The sequence below is a fragment of the Chanodichthys erythropterus genome, chromosome 8, assembly GCF_024489055.1.
Source record: "Chanodichthys erythropterus isolate Z2021 chromosome 8, ASM2448905v1, whole genome shotgun sequence".
Classification (NCBI taxonomy): Eukaryota; Metazoa; Chordata; class Actinopteri; order Cypriniformes; family Xenocyprididae; genus Chanodichthys; species Chanodichthys erythropterus.
In genome coordinates, this window is record NC_090228.1 from 18,599,059 (window position 1) to 18,625,313 (window position 26,255).

At 37.5% G+C, this 26,255-nt stretch overlaps 1 protein-coding gene across 1 annotated transcript in view; it reads right to left on the minus strand.

Annotated features, from left to right (window-relative positions):
- The window catches only part of ppfia2 (PTPRF interacting protein alpha 2), a 231,260-nt gene that overhangs the window by 35,325 nt on the left and 169,680 nt on the right, over positions 1-26,255 (minus strand). The window contains exons 3-9 of the mRNA XM_067392208.1: positions 22,817-22,918; positions 17,266-17,430; positions 15,712-15,786; positions 8,995-9,102; positions 3,443-3,664; positions 2,834-2,980; positions 1,724-1,858 (exon numbers count right to left, since the gene is read on the minus strand). Of these exons, the coding sequence (XP_067248309.1) occupies positions 1,724-1,858; positions 2,834-2,980; positions 3,443-3,664; positions 8,995-9,102; positions 15,712-15,786; positions 17,266-17,430; positions 22,817-22,918 (954 nt within the window). The remainder of the gene's footprint in view (positions 1-1,723; positions 1,859-2,833; positions 2,981-3,442; positions 3,665-8,994; positions 9,103-15,711; positions 15,787-17,265; positions 17,431-22,816; positions 22,919-26,255) is intronic.

The window sequence follows — 26,255 nt, forward strand, 5'->3', positions numbered from 1 at the left end:
GCGAAGAAAATCCCAGCTGAGCATCACATGCAGCTGAAATACACCAGCAGTGAACAGACCCACAACCAAACAGAGCAAAGTGAGTAAGAGAGAGAGCGGCTTTCAGCCCCACCTTCCTAAGACTGCAGTTCATGTCCTGGAGTTTAGCTTCCATATCAGACTACCAAACCACACAATACAGAGAAATATCACACAACATTAATAATGAGAGCCGTATGAATCATTTCTATCAGTAGATGTTTTTCACAGCCGTTTGTTACAGATGGTTTAAATAATGAACAGGAGTTTCATTTCTATCTGTTTACTTTTTCTTTAAAGTCACCATGAAATCAAAATAGACAAATCTTATTTTTTATGGAATACTGCAGCATGTATTATAAATGATTTATCCGTTCATATTACTGTTGGCAAAGGTACCAACTTCGATACCAAGTCGTTACTGAAATTTTAAAAATGATGCTTTGAGCACTGTTGCGTGGATTCGTAAACACTTCTGATTGGCCATTGTGTTCACGCACTCATCTGATATGTCTGTGATCGGCTTCGATGATCAACGCGCGGAAGTGTTTAAGTTTGAAAGAGTGTGTATCTGTGTAAGCGCTCTGTGTAGAGTGTCACTGATGTCTATTTATAACACGTTTTTGAAGTGTTGATCATTGTAGCCAATCACAGACATATCTGATGAGCGTATAACACAATGGCCAATCAGAAGTGTTTAGGAATCCGCTCAACAGCTCTCAAAGCGCCATATTTTTTCAATTTCAGTACCGACTTCGAAGTCGGTACTCTTGACAACACTAATTCATATCATATTTTTTCTTTAATTCATGTGCCCTCATAATCTTAAATCTAAATAACTTCCCCTCCATCTTGCAGTGGCATTACTTCTCTTCTCTGATGATGTGTTTACTGGCGTGAGGACAGGACATCCTGTCACTCACATGACATCACAGCAAACCACCTAATCATTCTCAATAATAAAAAAAAAAAGTCCCCGTCCCTACATTTTGTTTTTTCAATTTTACAAAGAAAGAATTAACATAATAATAATGTTATTTTTTTATAATTTTATAATTTATAAAGAATTAAATAAAATATTAATGCTATTTTTTCATCAGGATAATTATTTAAAATAACACTTTTATAAAGAATAAAAGAACACTGATGATACTGAAGTTTTTATGCTGATCAATGCTCATAATAAAGCAACACTAAGTGCAATATAATGCTTTGCACCAACCAAACCAAGAGAGGCTCTTAACGTGCAGTGGTCAGTAGGAGAAACCACCTCAGCAGGGGTCACCCCTTAACCCCCTAGCCTGAACAGTTGAGCCCAACATGGGCTGCAGTTTGATGTCTCGCTCGCTCTCTCAAGAGATTCATCCGTCAATGGTTCATTCTGATGGTTCACTTCAAATAATAAGTTAAAAAAACAATTCACAAAATTAATTCATGTTCCCAAATGTTTACGTATTCTTTATTTCAACTCAAAATGTTTTTTTAGTTAAATAATTTTACAACACTGGTTTGCATTAAATGCACAGGTATGACATAGGTATTACAAGGAGAGGGAGACTTATGATGACATTACCCCATGTCCCCATTTTTTCAAAAGGCTTACAAATCGGCGATAGAAAATACGGTTTGTACAATATAAAAACCATTATGTCTATGGAATGTCCCCACAATTCACAAAAACAAACCTGTGTGTGTGTGTGTGTACCTTGGTGAGAGCTGCTATCCTCTGTGCTAGCTCAGCCTCGACTTCAGGCAGTGTCTCAGCTTTCCTCATGGTTTGCTGGAGCTTCTGTTCTGCCAACTCCAGCCGCTCCTGTAACTGTCTGTTCTTCTCTTCCATCTGTGGGAGGAAACACACACACACACAAACAGTGATCAGAGAGGGTTTATCCTCATATAGCACACATCATAAGACAGTCCAGCTTCCACAGCAACAAGTGGATCAGCGTGGCCCTTTTCAGTGTGCCCAAACAAACAAATTACATAACTGCCTATTTTTTGCTTGTTCTTGGAACAATACAAGTACTAAAATTACTAAAACTAAAATAAATTAATAAAACTAAATAGAAACATTAAAAAATAATATAAATGACAAAACCACATAACAAAATTATAAAAACTTGACATTAAATTTTAAAAAAAGAAGCTAATTCACAACATTAATACATACTACCGTTACACTTTATTTTACAGTGCCGTAGTTACATTGTAATTACTTAAGTACTGAGAACTATTACTTAACTACATGTACTTACTATATAGTTACAGTTAGGGTTAGTAATTATGCTTAATTTACTGTAATATTACTGTAGTAAGTACATGTAGTAACATGTAACTACGGCACTAAAAAAAGTGTTACTACTACTACAATAGTATATATATATATATATATATATATATATATTTGTTGATATGGAAAGGAATATTCTACAAAAGTCATACAAATTTGGTACAAAATGAGTAAATAATGACAGAATTTCTTTTTGTGTCTGAATGATTAATTATAATAGTTAATCAATGCTGTCAAGTTTGTCATGCCCTTCTGTCTCTGTAATATGTTCAGAACATGCACTCAAGAAATCCTGGTAAATCATTTGGCAGGATATGAAATTGTGTCATCCTGACCATGGCATCAGCAAAACAGAATGTTCAATTACGACTGGAATGACTGTCAGTTATCAAGTTCAAAACATCTGTGCGTTCCTGCAGTGTATGAATATGGAAGGTAAGTAATTGCGACATATCAAAGCAATTTTAAAATAATACTAAAGGGAAATGGAGAAGAAAATTGGAAAACAACTGGTCAAAACCTGACCTGTCTGAGGAAAGCCTCCTTATTGGCCAGTTCATTTTCCAGCTTGTCTGTGATGTCATGTAGCGACGTAGACTCTCTCTGAGCACTGAGATAGCGCTTCTCAAGAGTCACGATCCGTTCCTCCATGTCTTCTTTCTGACACATAGCCTGTATAAAGACACACACACATATATTGTCATAATGTTGGTTACTGGACACACACCTAAGCAGCCCGCAGGTGTAATAGTCTGCTGTCAATCAAAAATCCTTCCCCTATAATTACACACGGGCTTGAGGACAAATATCTCAGGCAAAAGCACACATTCAGACACGGAACCACACACACACTCGCTGCCTCGGGCTGCCACAACCTCTCTCTCCATCAATAGCTGCATCTCAAATTCAACAGACATTTCCCAGAGTCTGTCCGGCTGTCACTAATTATCAATGTGACATCAAGATGGGGTCTGTGTCCAAAACCGAAGACACCTGGTCAGTCAGGGCCATAACGGACAAAATTTTATAAGAAGGCACCTTTTAAGAAAACTATCTATGAGTAGAAAGGATCACAAGGTGTGCAGTCGGATGAGGTTTCAGACACAGCCGAATTCACATACACCCATACTGCACCTCTTTAATATCTCTCTGGAACTTGTTGTTCACGTCTTCGCTCTTGATGAGGTCTTTGCGGGCCGTCTCCAGTTCCTGCTCCACCTCGGACACGCGGGAGGACAGCGAGGACATGCGCTCCTTCATCTGTGCCAGCTCGTAGTTCTGTTTCTCCAGCAGCTCCTGCAGCTCTACCACCTGACTGGCCTCGTCCCCCGACTCCATCGACCCGTTAGACAACCGCTGCAGCCCAAACACACACAATACACTTTCCTTTAGTGTTGTGGGATTGATTCAACCAATTAAAATAAAGATTTTTAAACAGAATTAACTAATTCAGTATAACTTCACATTGTTATCAGGGTTAGCACTGTTAAATAGAACTAAAGCTACAACCATAAAAAAAAAAAAAACATTTTTGTTACTTGAAATTAGTGCTGTCAATCGTTTTTAATATTTTTATATTGTAATAATTTCACACTTACTCTCCAAATGAATATAGAAACAACTTAAAGGGTTAGTTCAAACAAAAATTAAAATTCTGTCATTTATTACTCACCCTCATGCCGTTCCACCTTCGTTAATCTTCGGAACAGAAATTAAGTCAACTTTTAGCCAACTCGGAACAGTTCAAATCCGATGGCTCCGTGAGGCCTTCATAGGGAGTAATGTCACTTCCTTTGTCAAGATCCATAAAGGTACTAAAAACCCATCTATATCAGTTAATGTGAGTACAGTTGTTCAATATTAATATTATAAACCGACTAGAATATTTTTGGTGCGGCAAAAAAACAAAATAACGACTTATTTAGTGATGACCGATTTCAAAACACTGCTTCATGAAGCACCGGAGCATCAGTGTATCGAATCATGAATCAGATCGCGGTTCAATGGTTCAAAACCACCAAACGGCTGAAGTCACATGACTTTGGCGCTCCAAACAGCAGATTCGACACACAGATTCATAATGCTCCGATGCTTTCTAAAGCATTGTTTTGAAATCGGCCATCAAGTCGTTATTTTGTTGTTTTTTTGGCGCACCAAAAATATTCTCGTCGCTTTATAATATTAATATTGAACGACTGTACTCACATGAACCGATTTAAATATGTTTTTAGTACCTTTATGGATCTTGAGAGATGAAGTGACATTACTCCCTATGAAGGCCTCACTGAGCCATCGGATTTGAACTAAAATATCTTAATTTGTGTTCTGAAGATTAATGAAGGTCTTACGGGTGTGGAACGGCATGAGGTAATACAAGTAATACATTACAGAATTTTCATTTTTGGGTGAACTAACCCTTTAATGACAGTATATTTTAAATATTGTTTGTTTAATGGCCTCTTTTTATGAATAAGGCCGTATGTCCACCAAAGCATTGTTAGCCAGCTGAAAGCTTCGGCAGAGCGTTTTTATTATTTTTTTTTTTTTATTGAGATGCTTTGTTGTTATAATACGGAATATCCAATATTTCGTGGATAATTTATGTCCACACAATGTAGAGTACTTGCTATGTATGTTCGAGACCTGTGATATTAATTTATCATCCATTTTGTTCCGTTCTTTGCTTGCTGATGTTGTTGTACAGCAAGAATGTTGTGACAGTTGGTCGGTGTTGTATTTGTCCCGCCCCTACTTCACTCTGATTGGACGGCTGGCTAAAAGTTGACAGTGATGAGTGCAGCGTTTTACTCAAAAGTTTAACATTCATCAACTCACTAATTTATAGGAAAAAATTCAATAAACACAATACACAAAGAACATACCTACTTGTCTATTTTAAGTCTATTTTCTAGTTTATTTATAAGTTTAGTATTCTTGTTTATTAATATATTAAATGTAATGTATTCATTAAATGTAAAATAAATGTTTAAATGTAAAAAATTCATTATATTATCACCAGTGATGGGGAAAGTTACTTTTTAAAGTAATGCATTACAGTATTGCGTTACTCCCTAAAAAAGTAACTGATTGCATTATACTTGGTTACTTTTTAATGGAAAGTAATGCGTTACATTACTTTTTCTCATCTAGGCTGATTTTTTGTTTTTGACAAAAAAGTTATATTTTTGGCAAATGTAAAGGCCCTTTCACACCAAAAGTGAAATAAATCGACACTCACAATTAGGCCTGCACGATAAATCGTTATAAAATCGCGATCTCGATTCACCCTGTTCAAGATTTAATTTTTAAATGACTTCGATTTAAAAAAAAAAAAAAAAAAAAATCAGCCTTTATTTTGAAAGGACCGCTCTTCACCCTCAGCCAACGACAAAGCGCCTGTTCACACCAAACGCGAATAGAGCGTCTGGCGCGAATGATTTCAATGTTAAGTCAATGTAAAGACGCGTTTACGCGCACTGGACGTCTCGCGGCGCGAATGAGGCGTTTCGCGCGAATGGTGCTTTTTGTGCATTTAGCGTTTGACGCGAATTCGCGTCTGACGCCCGAGTTGAAAAATTTGAACTTTGGTTAACGCGGCGCGAATTTATGCCAATCAGGAGCCTGCTTGCTGCTGTGGCGGCAGGCCCGTCCGAAGTCACTCATTCAAAATGGAAGAACGACTGATATTATCAGTGAGCAGTCACACAGAGATTTATGACACAAGTTCATACTTCAGACAGGAATAAGAAGGCCCTCGCTTGGAAGAGTGTCGGTGAGGAGATTGGGCTACCTGGTAAGTTGTACACATTTCACTTTTGAGTCACGTACACGTTTATCGACCCGCAGCCTTCCCGCGACGCTGACTCCTACGCCGCTTTTCTGCTCTCCAGAGCAAATACAAACAAAGCGGTATCTCTCTCGATGAACGCACGATCAACATCAGCCATCTTGCAAACAGACAACCGCCTAGCACTTGCCCCTCCCACAAGAAGCGGATTTCGCCTCGGACGCGTGTCAATTTCGCTTCATACGCTTGTTTTTTACGCGCGTCTATTTCGCTCTAGACGCGCGAATGCATTCAAAATGTTCTAGCGGCAAACTAGACGCGGTAGACGCGAATTTGACGCTCTATTCGCGTTTGGTGTGAACGCTAGTCTCGTGTTTCACTCGTCAAGCGAGCGCGGTAGTTCTATATTGAAGCCTCTACAGGCTTGTGGTGATGTGCAATGTTCTATAGGTGCCAAAACAAATATTTTTGGTACTTCCAATTTGTTTTGTTTTGTCATGGTTCATGTGTGCAATAAACATTACATTTCATGAGAAAAAAAATCGTTGTAGAGAATCGTGATATCAATTCTAAGCTAAAAAATCGTGATTCATATTTTTCCCAGAATCGTGCAGGCCTACTCACAATGTCTCTCAACATGGAGACAGGGGAGCTGTCAGTCAATAAATGGAAAAACAAAGTAACTTGCATTACTTATTTGAAAAAGTATCTCAGATATTTTGTTGTAAATTTAAAAGTAATGTGTTATTACTTTATTAGTTACTTTAAAAAAGTAATCTGATTACGTAACTCATGTTACTTGTAATGCGTTACAATATATTAGCTTAGTTTCATGATTTCATTTCATTCACTGAAACTGTCATTTAGCACCAGTGCTCTTTATATGGATTTTTGAATTCCCAGCATGCTCTTTTCAGTCTAATTGCATTCTGAGAGTGTGAAACAGAGGCTCAGCAGATCTTTCTTCTGCCATGCCTTAAAATAAAGATTTCTGTCACATATTCACACGTCTTATGCCGCACTAAAATTAGACTTTAAACCCTGTTTAATTTATGGTTGCAGACTCCAAGACAGAAGGGTAATAAAATCATTTGCAGAGCACACAGAATTTACTCTGTCAAAGCTGTGAAGCCACGAGAGATCGACACGACTTCACCAGAACAGCTTCTGTGATCATAAATAGACGAGAATGACAAGACAAAGAATAGCCGTGGTTTATTCTGGAGCTGCTGTAGGGCCTGATAATGACTCACTGCCACTTTTATGTCTCTCTCTTCCATTTTTTGCTTTTTTTTTTTTTTTTTGTATCTATTTGAGAGGGTCAGATTTGTTTGTTTAAAGTACAGGTAAAACCAATGACCTCTAGTTGGTCGGCTGGACCCATGCATCAGTGCCACACGCCATGGATATTGTCGGTAGTGCTACTAAATCTATCGAGCATCATGGGAGATTAATTTGGCCAATTGAGATATACTGTCAAAGTGCCAGCCTTTATCTTCTACGAGGCCACAAATTCCTGCCATCACTGTCACCATGCCAACACAATCTAATGCCGCACACGGCGCCCATCGGTGACAGTGAGAGGAGGATGACACTTCTCTCATCCTTTCATCCTGTTATCTTTATATCAGGAGCGCGAGGCAATATTCTGCTACGATCGGTTTAATAGCACATTAAATTTGTTCTAGAAATACAGTTTGACAGGATGAGTGTGTGTTGACTGTATAGTGAAGGTTTATTGATTGTATTGTACACTTCTGTATTCAAAAACTGATTTTCAGTAGTTTCTGTAGCCAGTCAGACACACAGTTATTCATTATATTTAATGAATTATCCAGAAATCCACTCTCTCAAAGTTCTGTGAACCCATCCCCCTAAAACTGCAACTAGCATCCCAAACGTAGCTAACACACAGGCAGAACTAGGTCCTAGTTCTTGCTTTCCTGTATTCTGCTTCAACTCTCTCTTTCCCTTGGTAAACTGTATGCATGTATGTGTGTTTGTTAGTTTAGTTATGTGTTTGTGATTTAGTTCAATAAAACTTGGGTGCACACTCTTGCGAGTTGATTCTGATGTCCCTGATAACGATTCAATCACAGCTACGTGCTAAGAAAGCGATATTTTTCTGTAGCCACGGAAAAATATCCTTCTTGAAAAGTTGATAGACAATCAATACTGAGTGTTCGCTGGCTGAACAGATTCATTCATTGTAATATTAATTCAGCTACATTAAGTTAATTTGATTAACTGATTCAAATATGTATAATTAATTATAACGAGTTATGACTAATTATTAATATTTCCCCTTTTGAGCTAATAAATATCGTTCCATTTCTTTCTTCCCTACTAGACTAGTCTGGGGCTGGTAAGATTTTTCTTACTTTAATTCAGCAAGCATTAAATTGATCAAAATGCACCCCATTCATCAAAGAATCCTGAAAAAAAATCCTGAAAATCAGTTTACACCAAAACTCTTTTCAAAACTAATTAAAAAAATAAGAAATCTTTCTTGAGCAGCAAACGCAGCATATTGGACTGATTTCTGAAGGATCATGTGACACTGAAGACTTTGTTCTTTTATTCTCCAGTGATCAGTGTTTCTGCTAGTAGATTTAATAAATTTGATATTCTCCTTGGTTTTGTGCTTTATACCACAGCCATGCATGACAATTTCAACATTTTCTTCTGTTTTTATTTGTACTTTTGATCAAATAAATGCAGAATTAGTGAGCATAAGAGACTTCTTTCGAGCATAAGAGACTTACTTCAGAAGCAAAAAAAACCAAACAAACGAAAAAACAGTTACTGTACTTTTGGCATTCGTTGACCAAAATCTGACTGTTGAGAAAACATGAACTACTGTGAGGCAGTTAAGAGCCTGGCAGGAGTAAGTGCCCACCTTGCCATGAATTTTCTGGGCATCAGTTCCCTCCAACAAGTCCTCTGCCCCTTCTCCTGATGCCACCTTCCTCTGAATGTGGGCATTTTGCTCCCTTAAGGCCACAATCTGCAAAATACACGATAAAAGGAGAGAAATAATCAAATATAATAATCAGCAATACTGATATCAAAACATGCTGAACTGTGTTGTTTGCTAGGATACTTTATGCCAAATAATATACTAAACAGTAAAGACAAAATAGAAATGACAGACATAACTGGTACAACAAATCCTAAAATGGGGTATTCATATGCAACATTAAATATTAGAACAACTTTTTTTTCCTTGTGCTTCCTGATACATATTTTTTGTAGTTTTCACAGGCATTATCAAAGCAATTCTTAAGCTTTATTTGTATTACCTGGAAGCAACAAACCAGATATCCATGCTCTTTAGATGCGCAGACCTAACCATATTTTTCCTGGTGTGTATGTATGTGTGTTTTCCAGGGTAATTTTTAAGTTTTGGAGGCATAGACATTTTCATATAATGTCACATTCTGAGCGATTACTTAGTAAAGCAATGTTTCGATGCACAGACCAAACCATAATTTTATATATATATATATATATATATATATATATATATATATATATATATATATATATATATATATATACAAACACATATGTATCAGATTTGAGGGACAAGTTTACAGATTATGTCAAGTTTAGGCTTAAAATCATGAATTGGTGCTTCTACATCAGTGTTATCATCTATCATTTCCCTCTGATTTTTGGGTAGGGTTAGGTTTAGGGGTAGGAATAGGGTTAAGACTAAATTTTCAGACTAGAATGTTGTTCCAGGATCAACAAAATATGTTCAGGAATGCATCTAACTCAGCAAAATCAGGACGTGCTATGCGTATGATTTCCAGGGTAATTTTTGTATGATGTACATATTGTTGATTCTCACTAAACTGCAAGCATAAAGGAAAAACAGCATCATAAATCAAACTTGGACAGCTTCATATGGCACATCAACAGCAAGCATGTTCACTTTTCCATCCGTTTTTTTTTTAATTGCAAATGTAGTTTCAAGAGCATTGAGTGCTCCACCACTCCTTCCGACAGGAATTGTGGAGAGCTGGGAATGTAAGAAACGAGCGCCTCGAACCGATCATTTAACAACCGACTTTAACAATTGAACATTTGGCATGACCAACTATATTGGATCTGCAACCCATAAATGGTGTTACTTATTTTTCTTAGGTAAAAGGAATTTTCCATAAATGAATTTTCCAGGGAAGCCTTAAAGGCACAGCAACAGCAGAAAACAGCCTGTTTAATTATTACACATCGAGAATTTTGAAAATGATTATGAAACACTAAATTAAGACTTTTTCTTGAACAAACAATATTATATGACACCTTTAAGGGCATGTCATCCAAGTGTTTCAACAGAGATTTCACATGACACATCACACTGCTGTCACAGGGCTAGAATTCTTAAATGTGATGAGATCGCACAGGATTTTGTCAGTCAGTTATAGACAACTTTATTAAATAAAATCATTGTAAAAACCTGTGAGATTGAGTGAGAGAGAGAGAGAGAGAGAGAGAGAGAGAGAGGTCAAAAGTTTCTAAGCCATTTTTAAAAATCACACAGAACAGAAGTTAAACATGTTAAAGTTTGTGAAACTCATATGGAAGCACAGAGGACAGTCATTTCTCGCACAAACTTCACTTTCTCTGGAACATATGTACAGACCCAGCGCCAGGATGGCATAACCCCCCAAAATATGCTTGGCATAACTGCACAGTAAATGTCACAGATTGTACACAGAGTATTTAAAATAAGAAGTGTAACTTCCTATATATTTGGTGGACTGTATTTTATTTTTACAATGAACAGACTGCGATGTCAAGTTAAGAAAACTGACAGGTTATGTTGTGTGTGCGCATGAGGCACCTGCGCGATCACTTGAATTTTCTTATAAAAGCAGAAACTACTTAAAATACTCAGACATTTATGGTCATAAGAGTAGCACCATTCAAATCTGTGAAGGGTTAAACTATTATTTTTGTACACACAATAAAAACAAACCATTGCTTGCAAAATAAAAAGAAACCAAAATTTTTTTTTAATAGTTTTAGCTTTTGTTAGTTAACTATAATAACCTTGCCTGGGCAAAACATCCACAGAACTGAAGTACAGTCAATTTTCCAGCTGTTTAAGCCACAAATATTTAGAAATATTCACAAATTATGTAATGCCGTCTGGGACACAATCTCAGGCCAGGAGTCTCAGACTCATCGAGACTCACTTTTAAGAATAATGACACAAATGTTGGGAAAGTGATAACAATGTAGGCCTCTTTTGAGGTATTGTCTCCACTTTCAATTTATCAGTTTTATTTTGATAAACAGGCCTATGACAATAGTAATAATGTCACATTACACAGAGTTTTTTGAGTAAAAGCTCGGTTTTGTGAGCATTAGCAGAACTGAATGTGTCAGAATAAACACGAAATGCATGGATTAGCGGTCGTCATCAGAGCTCATGCAGCCACCCTGGAGAAACTGCGACGACTTTAACCAGCGAACTGCTCCCGCAGTACTTTGATGGCACACACTGCTTAAGTCAGACATATTTTTAATATCAGTACCCTACTGTTGCATTCAGTTCCAGAATAATATCCCTTACAAATAAGTATTTGGTGGCACCACAATATACTGTTCACGTGTTGATACAGTATATACCATAGTACTCAATTATTACCAATGTTTCAAATAAATGACATGGTACTTTTTTTGAAGTACGCCACTATATCTTACACTATAATGTAAATTATAAAATGCAGTATATCTGGACCAGCACAAAACTGCCACAGCCCAGTAATGTAAAACTGCAGTGCATACAAATATAGCAGCAGAAGTTGCTGACCATGTCCGCTGGCATATGCTACCTAATAAAATAACCTAGTATTCTTCCAGGAGCATCTCTTAAGCAGGTTATCTGACTGATGTACACTGTCACACCAACACACACATTGTGCTCTCACCAGGCTAAAGGGCACTGGGAGATTATTCCACTCCCATGTCGAGACGCTCTGTCCACTGTGAGCTCAGAGAAAGCGGGAGAGATGGATGGATGGAAATAAGGGAGACATCCGCTTTCTTTTGTTTGGTTTATCGCCGCTCGCCACGCATTCCTTTAATGAGGTGGCAATTAAGGGGCTTCACGCTTTTGAAGGCACAGAAAGGGAATTGTCTGCCATTTTTCGAAGCCTGGAGATCAAACAATCCCGCACCTTCTGACTCCACAAAGAGCCGGAATATTGAGTCAACTTGCAAATGAAGGTAAATGAGAAGTGGAGGCCCAATGAAAGTGAGCATGTTCACTTTGATGTCGTTCATTTGGTCTCATCAAAGAGGAGCACGCAAAAGCACGGCTGTGTCTGAAACGCTGGTTTGTTTCAAACAGAAAACAACTACTTCACAGAAACCTGATTCATCTTTGTGACGCACCTGAATGGGTTGAGTAAAACATTTGGCTCCCTCTTACACTGAGATATTAATGGGAACTTGAAATTCAGATGGTTCATGTATACTTGGGCAGAAATGAAGCACTCTTCATAATTCTGAGATTGCATTGAGAGCATATCTGAGATATGAAGGAAAAAGCTGAACTAATCAAATTTAAAAATTCTCTTCTGAATAACATTCAATCAAATTCAAGTCAAATGTATTCTACAAGAAAAAGCGTGAAGCCACTTAATTGCCGCTTCAACTAGCAGTTGTATTATCCAAAGTACTATATCCGCTCTGTCGGTTGGAAACCTTGTATCTCTAAAAATGCTTCTTTTCTGGAAATGGAAAAAATACTGTATTTTTTAAATAATTAAACACAGTGTTGTTAGTTGATATTGTGGCTTTATATATATATATATATATATATATATATATATATATATATATAAAATCAGACACTTGGATGTGTTTTTAAATTATTAACATTTTACCAAAATAAAGCTCAAACTATGTTTTTGACGAGTGAATGTAGGAGAATTTCACATATACAGTACTGTGCAAAAGTTAGTATTTTCACCCAAAAAATGGTTTAAAGCCAGTTATTTATATCGTTTGCTGTAGTGTGTCAGTAGGAACTATCAGTTTACATTTCCAAACATTCCTTTTGCCATTAATTGTAATAATCCAGTGAGATTTTTGTATGCACAAGGAGTTTCATAACAGCTGGTATGAAAAACAGAAAAAACTGAGACAGATTAATTCCAGAAGAACTGTGACAACGTCTCCAAGATGCTTGAAGAAACCTACCTGAAAAACTATGTGCAAGTGTGCTTGGGACAAAAGCTGTTTTAAACGCAAAGGGTGATCAGACCAAATACTGATTTTATTTAGTTAAAGGTGCCATCGAACATTTTTTTACAAGATGTAATATAAGTCTAAGGTGTCCCCTGAATGTGTCCTTAAGTTTTAGCTCAAAATACCCCATCGATTTTTTTTAATTATTTTTTTTAACTGCCTTTTTTGGGGTATAATTATAAATGCGCCGATTCAGGCTGCTGCCCCTTTACATTTTCGTGCTCTCTCTCTCATGGAGCTCGCGCTTGCCTTGAACAGCATAAACAAAGTTCACACAGCTAATATAACCCTCAAAATGGATCTTTACAAAGTGTACGTCATGCATGCTGAGTCATGCAAATAGCCATCGGATTATGTGAGTATTTTATTTGGATGTTTACATTTGATTCTGAATGAATTTGAGTCTGTGCTCCGTTGCTAACGGCTAATGCTACACTGTTGGAGAGATTTATAAAGAATGAAGTTGTGTTTATGAATTATACAGACTGCAAGTGTTTAATAATGAAAATAATGACGGCTCTTGTCTCCATGAATACAGTAAGAAACGATGGTAACTTTAACCTCATTTAACAGTACATTAGCAACACACTAACGAAACATTTAGCAACACTAAAAATATCATGTAATCATGGATCATGTCAGTTATTATTGCTCCATCTGCCATTTTTCGCTATTGTTCTTGCTTGCTTACCTAGTCTGATGATTCAGCTGTGCACATCCAGACGTTTTGCCCTGGTCTAATGGCTTGAACATGGGCTGGCATATGCAAATATTGGGGTCATACATATTAATGATCCTGACTGTTACGTAACAGTCTGTGTAATGTTGAGATTCGCCTGTTCTTCTGAGGTCTTTCAAACAAATGAGATTTATATAAGAAAGAGGAAACAATGGAGTTTGAGAATCACTGTATGCCATTTCCATGTACTGAACTCTTGTTATTCAACTAGGCTATGCCAAGATAAATTCAATTTTTATTTCTAGGGCACCTTTAATATAAGTTAATTGATCAATAAAATCTAATTATGACATTATTTTTGCAAGCATTTTTACACAAGTGCCTAAAACTTTACACAATACTGTAGCTTTGGAGGTAGGTTTCTTCAAGTGTCTTAATAAATAAAAGCCTAAATTCAAACTGTTCATCATATAAAGTGATTGTGTCTCTTCAAAACTTTGGACTAAATACTGCTCAATATGGATTCGTTTTACTATCTCTTTATGAACTTTTTGAAGCGTCGCGTAGCTGTCTATGAAGGGACAGAAAGCTCTCAGATGTCATCAAAAAGATCATAATTTGTGTTCTGAAGGTGAACAAAAGTCTTACAGGTTTGGAACGATTAATGACAGAATTTTCATTTCTGGGTGAACTAACTCTTTAAATAAGCTTGAGTTCATACTTTGCTTTAATAAGTGCTTAAGTATGTGACATCTGTGCTTCTCCACTCTGGAAAAGCACCAGCCGCCGCTGCATTCTGAACATGCCCAAACTGCCTCTGCAATTCACTAAGTTGTGTGAATGTCCTTTCATAATATCAATGAACTGTTATTCAAAAGCATGAGGTTTTGAATGAGTAATACTAATAATAAATAAATATTTTCTGGGAAGTAAACTTGGGCAGCTTGGAGGCTGGATGAAATTTAAAAGCAGCCTCAATTGAAATCCTTGTTTTTTTTTCATTTCCCAGAAACAGAATTCATAGCAAATCTTTCTGTCGCATGGTTGATGTTTTATATTTCATAGTTTATATATGATTTATTAAAGATGTGGTGAACTTTGTAATGCATAGTTTCAATCAGTGAAATGTTGACATATTTATTTATTTAGCATTTCTTTATGCAAATAAATATAAATGGAGGAAATAAAGACACCCAAACAGCCTTTCTTTATTTTTCATAATGAGTCATCGTCTTGTTTTAAATAACTTTCACCTCTTCTGTTCTCTCCTCTCGCCCTCTCTCAACCCGAAAAGTTCACACAAGTGTTAATTCAGAAAGTGAGAAATTATAACACACAGCAGAACTCGCAGAGTGATCAAGATCAATACACACATTCTGAATATGAAATATCTCTTAAAAGGGAAAAAAAAAGGTTATTTGGCACTTGTTGAGAAGTTTAAAGCTCTTTCAGCTAGAACTGCACCATCTGTACTGACAGTACTAGAATAAACACTAAAACACACAATGCTCTGTTGCATTTCAGACTAATCAGATCAAGCAAAAACAACATGGTATAGCAACAAATTAAACATATTTAGCATGATTATGGAGTATATTTATCTTATAGTAAGTACCTTTCTGGTAAAGATTGTTGTGTAATTATGTAATCAGAGCATTTGTGCCTCACCTCCTGATTGGCTGCGGCCAACTCCTCCTCCAAGGCAGAGACCCTCTCTAGTGACACGCGCAATCTCTCTCGTACCTGAACGTAAAAAACAAAATAAAACATTTCATCACTCACTGTTCATCAGGGTTGAGCTCTAATCTAATCAAAGTGGAATTAAAAATGGAATAAAATTCTAGTTTAGTTGTAATGGTACATTTAATTTTTTCTATTATGAATGACCTTTAAACATGATATCATGATAACATGATATAGATAAGTTATTCTTGTGGTGATGTATGACAAATTTATAAAATGGTTAGTTCCTGTCCTTGATTCTGATTGGTCAATAGCTGTGTTTTAATCACGATAAAACATGGCTATGACTGCTTCACCCAGCGGTTCAGTGTATCATTAAACAACACCCTTAGCAACCACTCAACGTAAACTGTTTGTTCTTTATTTATATTGTTCATTGAAGCTTACTGTATTATGTAGAAGAGTTTTGTGAGATTGAACAAGTTTATTACCTGCATTCAGATTTATCATTTTCCTTCAGGTCAGTCCTATGTTCATAATAAAAAATGTTTAAATGTCCGATGTATTATCTTGTCGTTTTAACAGTTAAGGGGTGACTGACAGCGCTAGTCAAAGTTGTCAGTTGCGTCTTGTTCTGTGTTCACAACAATTCAGTCTTTTCAACGTAAAAGTCTTCGCAACGGAGTGACTCACTCATAAAGACAGTCTTTGCCGCCATCTAATGGTGTAATAATGTAACTTCTGTTGCTGTTCACAGTCAGGGACTATTTTTTTCCAGTGGAAGGAAGGCTTTTAGTAAGAGTTTACTCCATGAAAGTTGCATTGATACATATATTTTGCTTTAATATTTGTATTGTGTGGTAACCGTTTTATAAAATCAATAAGGTACTCGATGCTAGTGCTGTATCCGCTTCGCATCATGCCTAACAACCCCCTTCAGCTGTGACTTATTCACAACACAGCACAGCCTCTCTTACCTTATTGCTTACGTAAAACACTTTTTTCTCTTTGTCTTACATCAGATTATGTCACTTAGAAGTTTTGAAAAATTCTACAGCTGAATAAAAACAGGACCTGTTTGATCACTGGAATCATTTCAATGGGTTCAGTCTTTCATCACTAGACGACCAGTGGTCACTAAAACTATAGTCCCATAAATCACAAGCAATTTCCTGCCGTCTGTTACCTAACGCCTTAAAAATGACACTGTCTGTAGAAGGCCGCAGAATGGATTACAGCTGGATGAACTGCCACACAAGAGCTTAATCCATAAATAAAACGCCACTGGATGAAGGAAAAGAGAGGTGGGACAGTGGGCTGCAGTGTTTAATAAATGTACTTCAACCTCACTGTCCAAAAATCAGGAGAAAAACTGTTGTATAATATTACTTTGGCTACTAAAATAGATGAGGTTTGTGGTATGCAACATATTAAATTTCTGTCAAATTGTCATATGCATTACCCAGACAACATTGTGCTAGCCTTATGAATTCAACAAAAACAACAGGAACCTCAGCAGGTGTTGATCTCATGGTTTACCTTCTCATCCAGTGCTTTGTGGTGCTCAAAGAGGGACTTGAGAGCTTTGAGGACCTCCACCTCACTGGAGACGCCAGAAGGAGACTGGGCCTGTCGTTTCACCACCGTCATGCGTAGGGAACGTTCATGCCTCGAAACCAAACACTCCAAATGCTCCAACAGCAGCTGTGGCACATATAAGGAGTTAATCTCATGATATTTAGCATCATTATCCTCAATTACTATTACAAACATGAAACTCAATGTAAAATTGAAACTAAATATAAAACTAATTTAATACTTAGTTGTGGTAATTTGTTAATTTCTAAACTAAGTCATAAGTATAAGAAAACCATAAATTTAGTAACTAATCTAAAATTATTATTTTTTCAAATCTAAAACTAAAGCTTAATCTTAAGCTAATAATACATTTGAATATAAATAAAAAAATAAAGCTAAATATAAAACTAATTCTAAAATATAAATAAAAAAAAAATAAAAAATTTAGCAACCAATCTAAAACTGAAACTTAAAGGGTTAGTTAAAGGGAACGCGGACTGACAACAGACCCGGAAGAGAAGGCAATGCTGAATAAAGTCGTAGTTTTTGTTATTTTTGGACCAAAATGTATTTTCGATGCTTCAACAAATTCTAACTACATGAGGTAAATATTTTTGTCATATCATTAAACCCTCAAGGACATTTTTCATTTGAAAATTAATGATATGTGCTTAACACACCATTTTGTATTTTCTCATTTTACAAGGGAACCCTTTTAGACAGCTAACAACATTACACACAAGAAAACCCATTACATTACTTGAAACAATAAAGCAGACACGACAAATTGAACCCCCCTGGACCCGGCACAAAGGAGATTATGTTAATGTGGTTACTCTCTGGTCTGGTACATAGCATAAAAAATCAATTCGGTCCCAAACTCCCAAGGACACCATGGGAGAGATAGACCGAGAACTGTCTGTCAATAGATGAGTAGAATGTATATACAGAGCTATGGATGGGAGACAGAAAATGTGTTTAAAGTAAAACTGTATGTTGTTTTGAAATGAACTTGTTCAGGAAACCTTCTCAGAATAATGCGGAATTCTGAATAAAGCTGAATGTAGGTTATTCCTACTCGATATCTCTTACTTGTGACCATGAAAGTGCTCCCTTGCATGATGTTTGGAAGACGTCGTATAAAGAAACACTTTGCACTATTCACTTTGCAGGTGTTTGATTGCCAACTAAGAAGCCTCTTAGCATACTAATTGCGAGGATAAACAATGCTATGCAATGCTATCAGCTATCAACAGAAAGGATTATTAGAAATTTGTCTCTGTTAACTAATTCTAAACAAGCTGTATTATCATTCAATTAGGAACTTTGACTCGTTGATGCATTTTATTTGCTTAGGCTGCCATGATTGTTTGACATCAAACAGACACAATAAAAGCACTAAAGTAAAAACTAGGGATGTCTTGAGTCGATCACAAGGATCAGTATCAAGGTCAATTAAGCATTTTTTTTTAACTGATTGGTATCGGCGATCCTAAGCCCGATTCTTTATTTTACATCAGCTGTTACGCAGATGTCATGCAGTAGGTGGCAGTATGCACCTTCAAGTGGGTTTGCCAACCGCCAGTAAAAGGAAAAGAAGAAGCTCAAATGTGCATGCGTGATGCGCGAGAACAAATGAGGTCTGTTGACGCACTTTCAAGCTTCTGTGTTTAGCGTTTTTGCACACTTTTGTAACAAATCACTAGAAGATATTCAATGACTAGGATCAGATTGGGGGCACAAAAAAACTGAATCTAAATCTAAAGAAAAACTTAAACTAGTGTTGAAACTAAATATAAAATTTTTTTTAAAATACTTTCACTAAAAGTTAAAGCTTAAACTAAAATTAAAAGCTAAATCTAAAACAATTTATAAAACCACATCTTAGTTAAATCTCAAACTAACACTAACACTCTAAAAATAGTTAATATTACAAGTACCGATACTTATTTTCTAGTACTCGCTGATACCGATGCCTATACATTTATTAATTTCTCTCTCTGCCTTTTTTTTTTTTTTTTTTGGTGATGTTGCAGTTTTCAAGCACAACACAGTGAGACTAATGAATGTAGGACAGCTTCTTTATTATTACTCTAATGAAAAAAGTAATAATTTTTATGTGCTTGTCACAAACTTAAAGAACAAAAGTTTCACAGTGTCCAATAACCTTCAAAGGGCATTATTAACAATATATATATATATATATATATATATATATATATATATATATATATATATATATATATATATATATATATATATATATAAAAAACCGTTGTTATATAAAAAGAAGAGAGCTGTGTGTTGCAAGAGAACGCGCTTCTGTCATTCAGCCCGATTCCGCCTATCCCGCCTTTACTAATCGATAACGAACTGTGATTGAAAGCATTCAGTTCACAATGTATGGGTTGTCATCATTAATTTTGAAGTATTTCCACAACTGTGAGGCTGACATTTTTTCTGCTGCTGCCGCCGGTGTCTCTGTGCACGGACAATTTTGGCAGTTACGTCACGTGAGGTATCGGTCTTTGGTATCGGGGGTATTTTTACGAGAACGAGTACAAATGCATGAGCTTGGTATCGGTGCATCCCTAGTTAATAGTCCAAAAAAGTTAAAGCTAAAACTAAAATGATATCTAAAACTAAAGCTAGAGTTAATATAAAGCTAAAACTGAAAATACAATTAATGCAAAACAAAAATAATAGTTAAATAAACTATATTTAGCTTCATTTTTTATCATGCTGGTGAAATCAAAATTCTAGTTGATTCCCACAAGTTTCCAAATTTCTAAGTAGGGAGTTCAACTTCAAGTGGAGTTGCCAAGTAGGTAGTTGGAAATTCAGGCTTCTCTAGTTGAATGTAACACAGCATTAGGGCTGCAGTGGCACATGTACCTGCCTGAGGGCTGTACTGGCAGTACTGTAGCAGAGCTGCTCTAGAGACCTCTAGAGAAGCTGACCTTTCTATTTCTGCTCAGTTCCTTGCTCTCTCATTCATAACCCTCAGTCTGTGCCAGCCTCTGTCTTTCCCAGCGCCAGCTCAGCACTAAAACAACCCTATAGCCGGATAACACAGGTTAGGTTACTCTCTCTCCCTCTGCGTGTGTCTGTTTTGGTGGATCAGATTAACACTGGTGCCGTCAATAGACACAGCCTAATACATGAATCTCAACATTGATCTTAAATCAATATATGTACAGTAACATCATGTGTCATTTTACTTGAAGGGGTGCCCTGTGTAAAAGTCCATCTATATGCTGTGATGGAATGGCTGCCTCCCCCTTATTATCAGGACCACCCCGTCCCTTGAACTCGCCAAGCTCCCGACAGGAGTGGGTGTGAGAGAGAGGAGGGGCGCGGTAACAACCAGGACTGGCAGTGCATGATGAGGTACACCTGAATGTAATGGAGCCTCAAGACCACTGCTGTTAAATATCGAGTGTCCCTCTCCTCAAGAGACAGTTCTCTTTTCCCTATCCATGCACGCTTGTGTCCTCATAGTTCCAGGAAGGGGAGCATGGATGGATTCCCACACCGCCATATGGACTGGGTCACCGTGATTTTGCTAAGTAAGACACGTTCCTGGATCAACATCTTTGTTGATCCTGGAACAACATTCCAATCTACCAATCAGATTTGAGGGACAAGTTTACCGTTTATGTCAAGTTTAGGCTTGCAACCAGGGTAAGGTGCTTCTTTCCACTCGGATTTTAGGGATAAGTTATGGGTAGGATTAGGTTTAGGGGTAAGAATATGGTTAAGACTAAATTTTCAGACTGGAATGTTATTCCAGGATCAACAAAACATGTCTTACTTGACAAAATCATGGTGACCATATGGACTGAGTATTCGGACCTAGGCTCTGGATGGGACGCACATTTTAGCCGACATGTTAGGGTGCCAGGCTACGCCGCAGCCTCAGGGAAGATGAGCTGATAAGGAGAAGCCGCCACCCCTCGCGCCCCGGACCAAAGAGGGTAGCGTGTGTGGCCGCCGGACCCCGCCCCCTTACCTGGACCCATCCTGACTAAACACTGCCCCACATTCACGTTTCCCCGGCACGACAAGGACACCAGATCCCCCATTTATTTGGACACCTTTACCCCTTGGACACTTCATTCCCTTTTTGGACATTTTCATGTCTTAATTTTTGCTAAATAAGAGCCTCTCCAAGACCTAACACCACACCCAAGTGCACTGAAACTTATTCCCACGTTTTAAACTAAAGTTTTACTAGTAAAGAACTGAAAAGTACTCATAGCAATAAAGACACCAGTCATATATGTGTCCAAGAAAGTTTTATTCTACATAAGTGTGTCGACCCCTCACGTGTTGAGATCACTTGACCTCACTTGGCAACCCTGTATTATAACAGAAATAAACACAAAACGTTTTTGGAATATTCACAATGTTGATCTAGGCTATATTGGTAAAAAAAGTAATAGCGAGTTTACAGTGAAAATATATATGCCTATCCCTAGTGGCCAAAATGCTATTTCTACAATGTCCTCCTGAAAAGTATGAACTTTCTGCATTATCAGCAACTAATGCACTTTTAGTGTATGCTACAAGTATGTAAATTGGGACACAATCTCAAAATGATTAAGTTATGACCTTTTCCATAGTGACTGATGCATTGCAGAGTTGACAAAATTCTCACTAGATGAGCTTTAGGTTAAATACTTTACTCACTCTCAGATTAGCTGCTCTCTTTGTAAGATTAGAAGCTCTGTTTAAAATTAGTCTGTTTCTAATCTCACTCGACCTCTCCTCTTTTCCATTCCACTACGTCCCCTTATCTTCCTCGATCTACGCTCCCCTCTGGTTTTTAATACCCTCCAATATCTTCAATTCCATAATTGACTCTTCAAACGTTTGGCTGCAGCTAAGTAACACAAGTAATTAATTGAATTGCAGCGTGGAGGCAGGTGCGCAGGGCTGCATTAGCATGGTAACTCAGGCAGGCACTGAGGGGTGCAGGAAAAGAATGGAGGTGAAAATGAAGCAGAAGAAGTGAGAATGGCTACTTTCTTGTGAAATTGATAGCCTGAGCGCTGGTTCTTGTCAGACATTTTGGCAGCTTCTCTGCATTTAGTGCAAATGACTGGTGACAATTTTATTGAAAAATAACAGCCTGTAATCTTGACTTTCAAGGAATTATGATTTCACCGCTACATGGATAAAGTTATCACTCAACTGTCATCTCATGTCATTAAATACCACAGGAAAATTGGTGAGGACATATCAAAGTGTGAATGTTGTGACTTTACGCTGTGAATCTATGGTAAGCATCTCAACAAGACTCTGGTTTCAGTTCAGTAAAAGCAGTTTGGAGCAAGCACAAACATCTTGCCTCAAACAAAACATTATGAATTAGATGCATGATGAGTCATTGGGTGGGCATCTGTTCAATTATTGCCTTTTTTGTAAACAAGTACAACTTTCCAAGGCGGATGATTGTTGAGGAGCACAATTCTTTGAAGTGCCTGGAAGACACTGTGTGCGAACTCACTCTGGTGTTGTTCCTCTCGGCCTTCAGCTCTGAAATCTCCTCCTCCTTCTCCAGCAGCTGTTCCCTGCAGGCATTCAGCTCTTTCGTCAGGGCGGCAAACTCCTGCAAGACACCAAACAGATATTTGAACACATGCACAGAGTGAGGGGACACAGGTTTGCTAAAGGACAGAGAGCATCTGTTGAGATTCTAAAGTGTGTAACTAGTGGACACTTTGTTATCCCATAAGGCAGGGTGTTCATTTCCACTCCAAAAGAGCCACTGTCCTGCAGAACACACCTGAACCAAATAATAATGGTCTTTGGGATTGCTAGAAACTTTCAGGCAAGTGTGTTTAGGCAGGTTGGAGCTGAACCCTGCAGGACATTGTCCCTCCCAGAGCAGGATCTAACTTCCATAAGGCAACAAGAATTGGGGCGTCATATAAAATAAAATGGTGGAGAACACACCTTCATACCTGTAGACCACATTTCATCAACAGTCTGGAATTTCTACAGTATCAAATTCAGTACACACTACAAAACAGTTTGAATTTGGACACTTTTATGCCATGAGTTAAGGGAAATGACAACTAAATGAAAATTTTCACTTCAGGGCAAGCAGAATCCCACACAAGTTAAAGGTACAGATTCAATGTACTCATGGTAATCTGAATTCAGTGTCACTAAGAGGATTTCAGAAATGGCAGGAATGGGGCCAGGAATTGACTAGGGTCTGTATATGGAACAAGACGTCAGTGGTGATGAAACTGTTTTGAAAGCAAACGTCATGAAAAATACAGATTGAAGTCACCCTGCAACCCTATAACCTCAACCACAAGCTTGGTAACAGTTTAATAATAAGCACAATGACTCATCCCAGTGACAGGCAAAAGTTAAAAAAAGGACAATGAATCAAGACAGAGCCAAAAGTATACCTATTTGAATGTACTATGACATTAAGTGACAATATGTTTTACTGTTACAGTAGCCTTCATTCTCCTCTCAATTAAGACTGAGTGGGCAATTAATGTGCCACATTTCTTAAATCTAAAGGCTGGCCAACACTACAAGATTTTTAAAATCTTACCAGACTAAAAATGTGAGAGACCACAAATATGACGATAAAAAATGTTTATTCCTATAGTGTGTGGAGTGCCACGATGTGACCAAGATGGCAAACCACACACTAATAGATTCCATTCACAAACAACCAAAGTCCCGACTGTGAACACGGGAAAAATCTCTCACGGTCAAACATGGCAGACGGCAGGCAAGAAGAAATGGCGATAATAGTGTTTGGACTGTTTTTTACAGAAAATTCATGGAAAAAAAGAAAAAGGTTTGGATGAAGTCATGTTATACTTCCGTCAGCTCGCTTTCTGATTGGGTATTTCGTTACACAAGACAATCTACAGAGTGTGTGCACGTCTGTCTTTGGGGTTGGATATTTATCGGCACACCTCCAACATTCTTCTGAGCAGATTCAATCACTCTTAACACACCTCAACCACAGGAAAATCTGATAAGATAATCTGTAAAACCATCAAGATAATAAGGACTTTACTTACAAATTTTTTGGAAGGGGAGAATCGGGCCCAAAAACGGCCCTATTAACTTGTAGCTTTATGGGCATCACAATTTTCATGATGGATAGGGGTACAGCCAGAAAAAATCGAAACTTTTGGACTATAATCTCTACCATGAATTTGGCGTTTGATTGATGGCTAGGATCAGAGGTCTTATTTAAATAGGCAAGAGCAGAAATCTCTACAACGGACACCTCGATTGATAAACATGAACTTGGTGGACTATGACAAGCCTGTCTCGCAACCACCAGACAGGAGGGATTGGGATCATGCAAAGGTAGCTGTCTAGGACAATAACTCACTGTAGCATTGATCTAAGCTTGCCCTCTGCTGCAAGGCTCCTCTGATTATAGAGTGATAATTAAACAGGACTCAATCCAGCTGGCTATCAAAGACCCCAGTAGAAGTTTTGTGTTAGTTGGTGAGGCATTGCATTGAGTGTGAACTCATTGTATGAGGCTGTCTTCCATCATGTATCTTAACGCAACCACCACCTCTTGCTGTGATAATATTGATGTGGCATTATAAAAGACAATATACGTGTGAGCAAAGTATCCAGACTTGATGTTGTAGCTCTGCCTCAAGTAAATCCCGTTTGAAATCTTCAAAGTACAAATAAACTGGGATCCTAGAGTTTGCATTCTGGGAAGCTCTAAGATTCATCGCTGTGAACATGCACACCAGCGATCACATGCAGACAAACAACAAACCAGCTCTACATGTGCTAGAATTCCAATCAGTTAGGATCAAAACTTCCCTCTAGTGGCTCTGCCTCTGAAACAAACCTCCCCGAAGTGTTTTCTGAAGTCAAAGGTTAGTGTTCTAAGATCAAACCAAATTCACGGCGCAGGGATCCTATGCTGCCCTTAGGTGGTAAATGTGGGTTGGGTAAAGCATTGGGTATATTTGGAGCAATAGCCAATACATTGTATGAGTCAAAATTATCGAATTACCTTTTATGCCAAAAATCATTAGGATATTAAGTAAAGATCATGTTCCATGAAGATATTTTTGTAAATGTAAAAAAAAAAAAAAAAAAGATCCCCTCAAATCCAGATTTTCAAATAGTTGTATCTCAGCCAAATATTGTCCTATCCTAACAAACCATACATCAATGGAAAGCTTAATTTAAAATAATTTAATCCTAATTAAATTATCCTTATGAATGGTTTTGTGGTCCAGGGTCACATATTTCATTACTGGACAATCTACCATGTGTAAAGACATCAAGAAATCAGGACTAAATATAGAATTTTCACACTTAAAATAATTTAGGATGATTTTTAATCCTTGGAAAACAAAGTCCCAGGATTACCTTTGGCTAAATTTTTCACACTGTTTCACACATTTTACACCGATTATCGATGACACCGCAATTCAGCACAAACTTGTTCTGAACCAGGGCTTCGTAATTTATAAGCAAAGTTGTGTTAACCCAAATTATAAGCGGAAGCCAGGGTCAACTGACTCAAGATCAAAAAAGAAGTCAACCTGGGATTAAACGTAGATTGAAAAGATCCACGTGTAACAACATGACAAATTTCCAGCAGAGTAAACTGTTGTGCACAGCCACAAGAAAGAAAAGAAAATCGCAAATAAGATCTCCACTGTTTCTTCTTAAACATCTCAACTGTTTCCCTTAGAAATGAGATTAAATGGAGCCATCAGATTATTTTTCCTAATGAGGTAATGAGAAGAAGCCAGGAAGGATTCAACCAGAATATCTCATGAAAAGCAACTTAATTCCTCACCATGGTTATCCCATACACAGACGGCGCCAGGGCCTAGAGGGCCACTGCTGGCAGATGCCCATTATGGGCATGTTGACGACACTGCTGTCTAGCAGAAGTCACTCGGTTCAGATTGGCACAC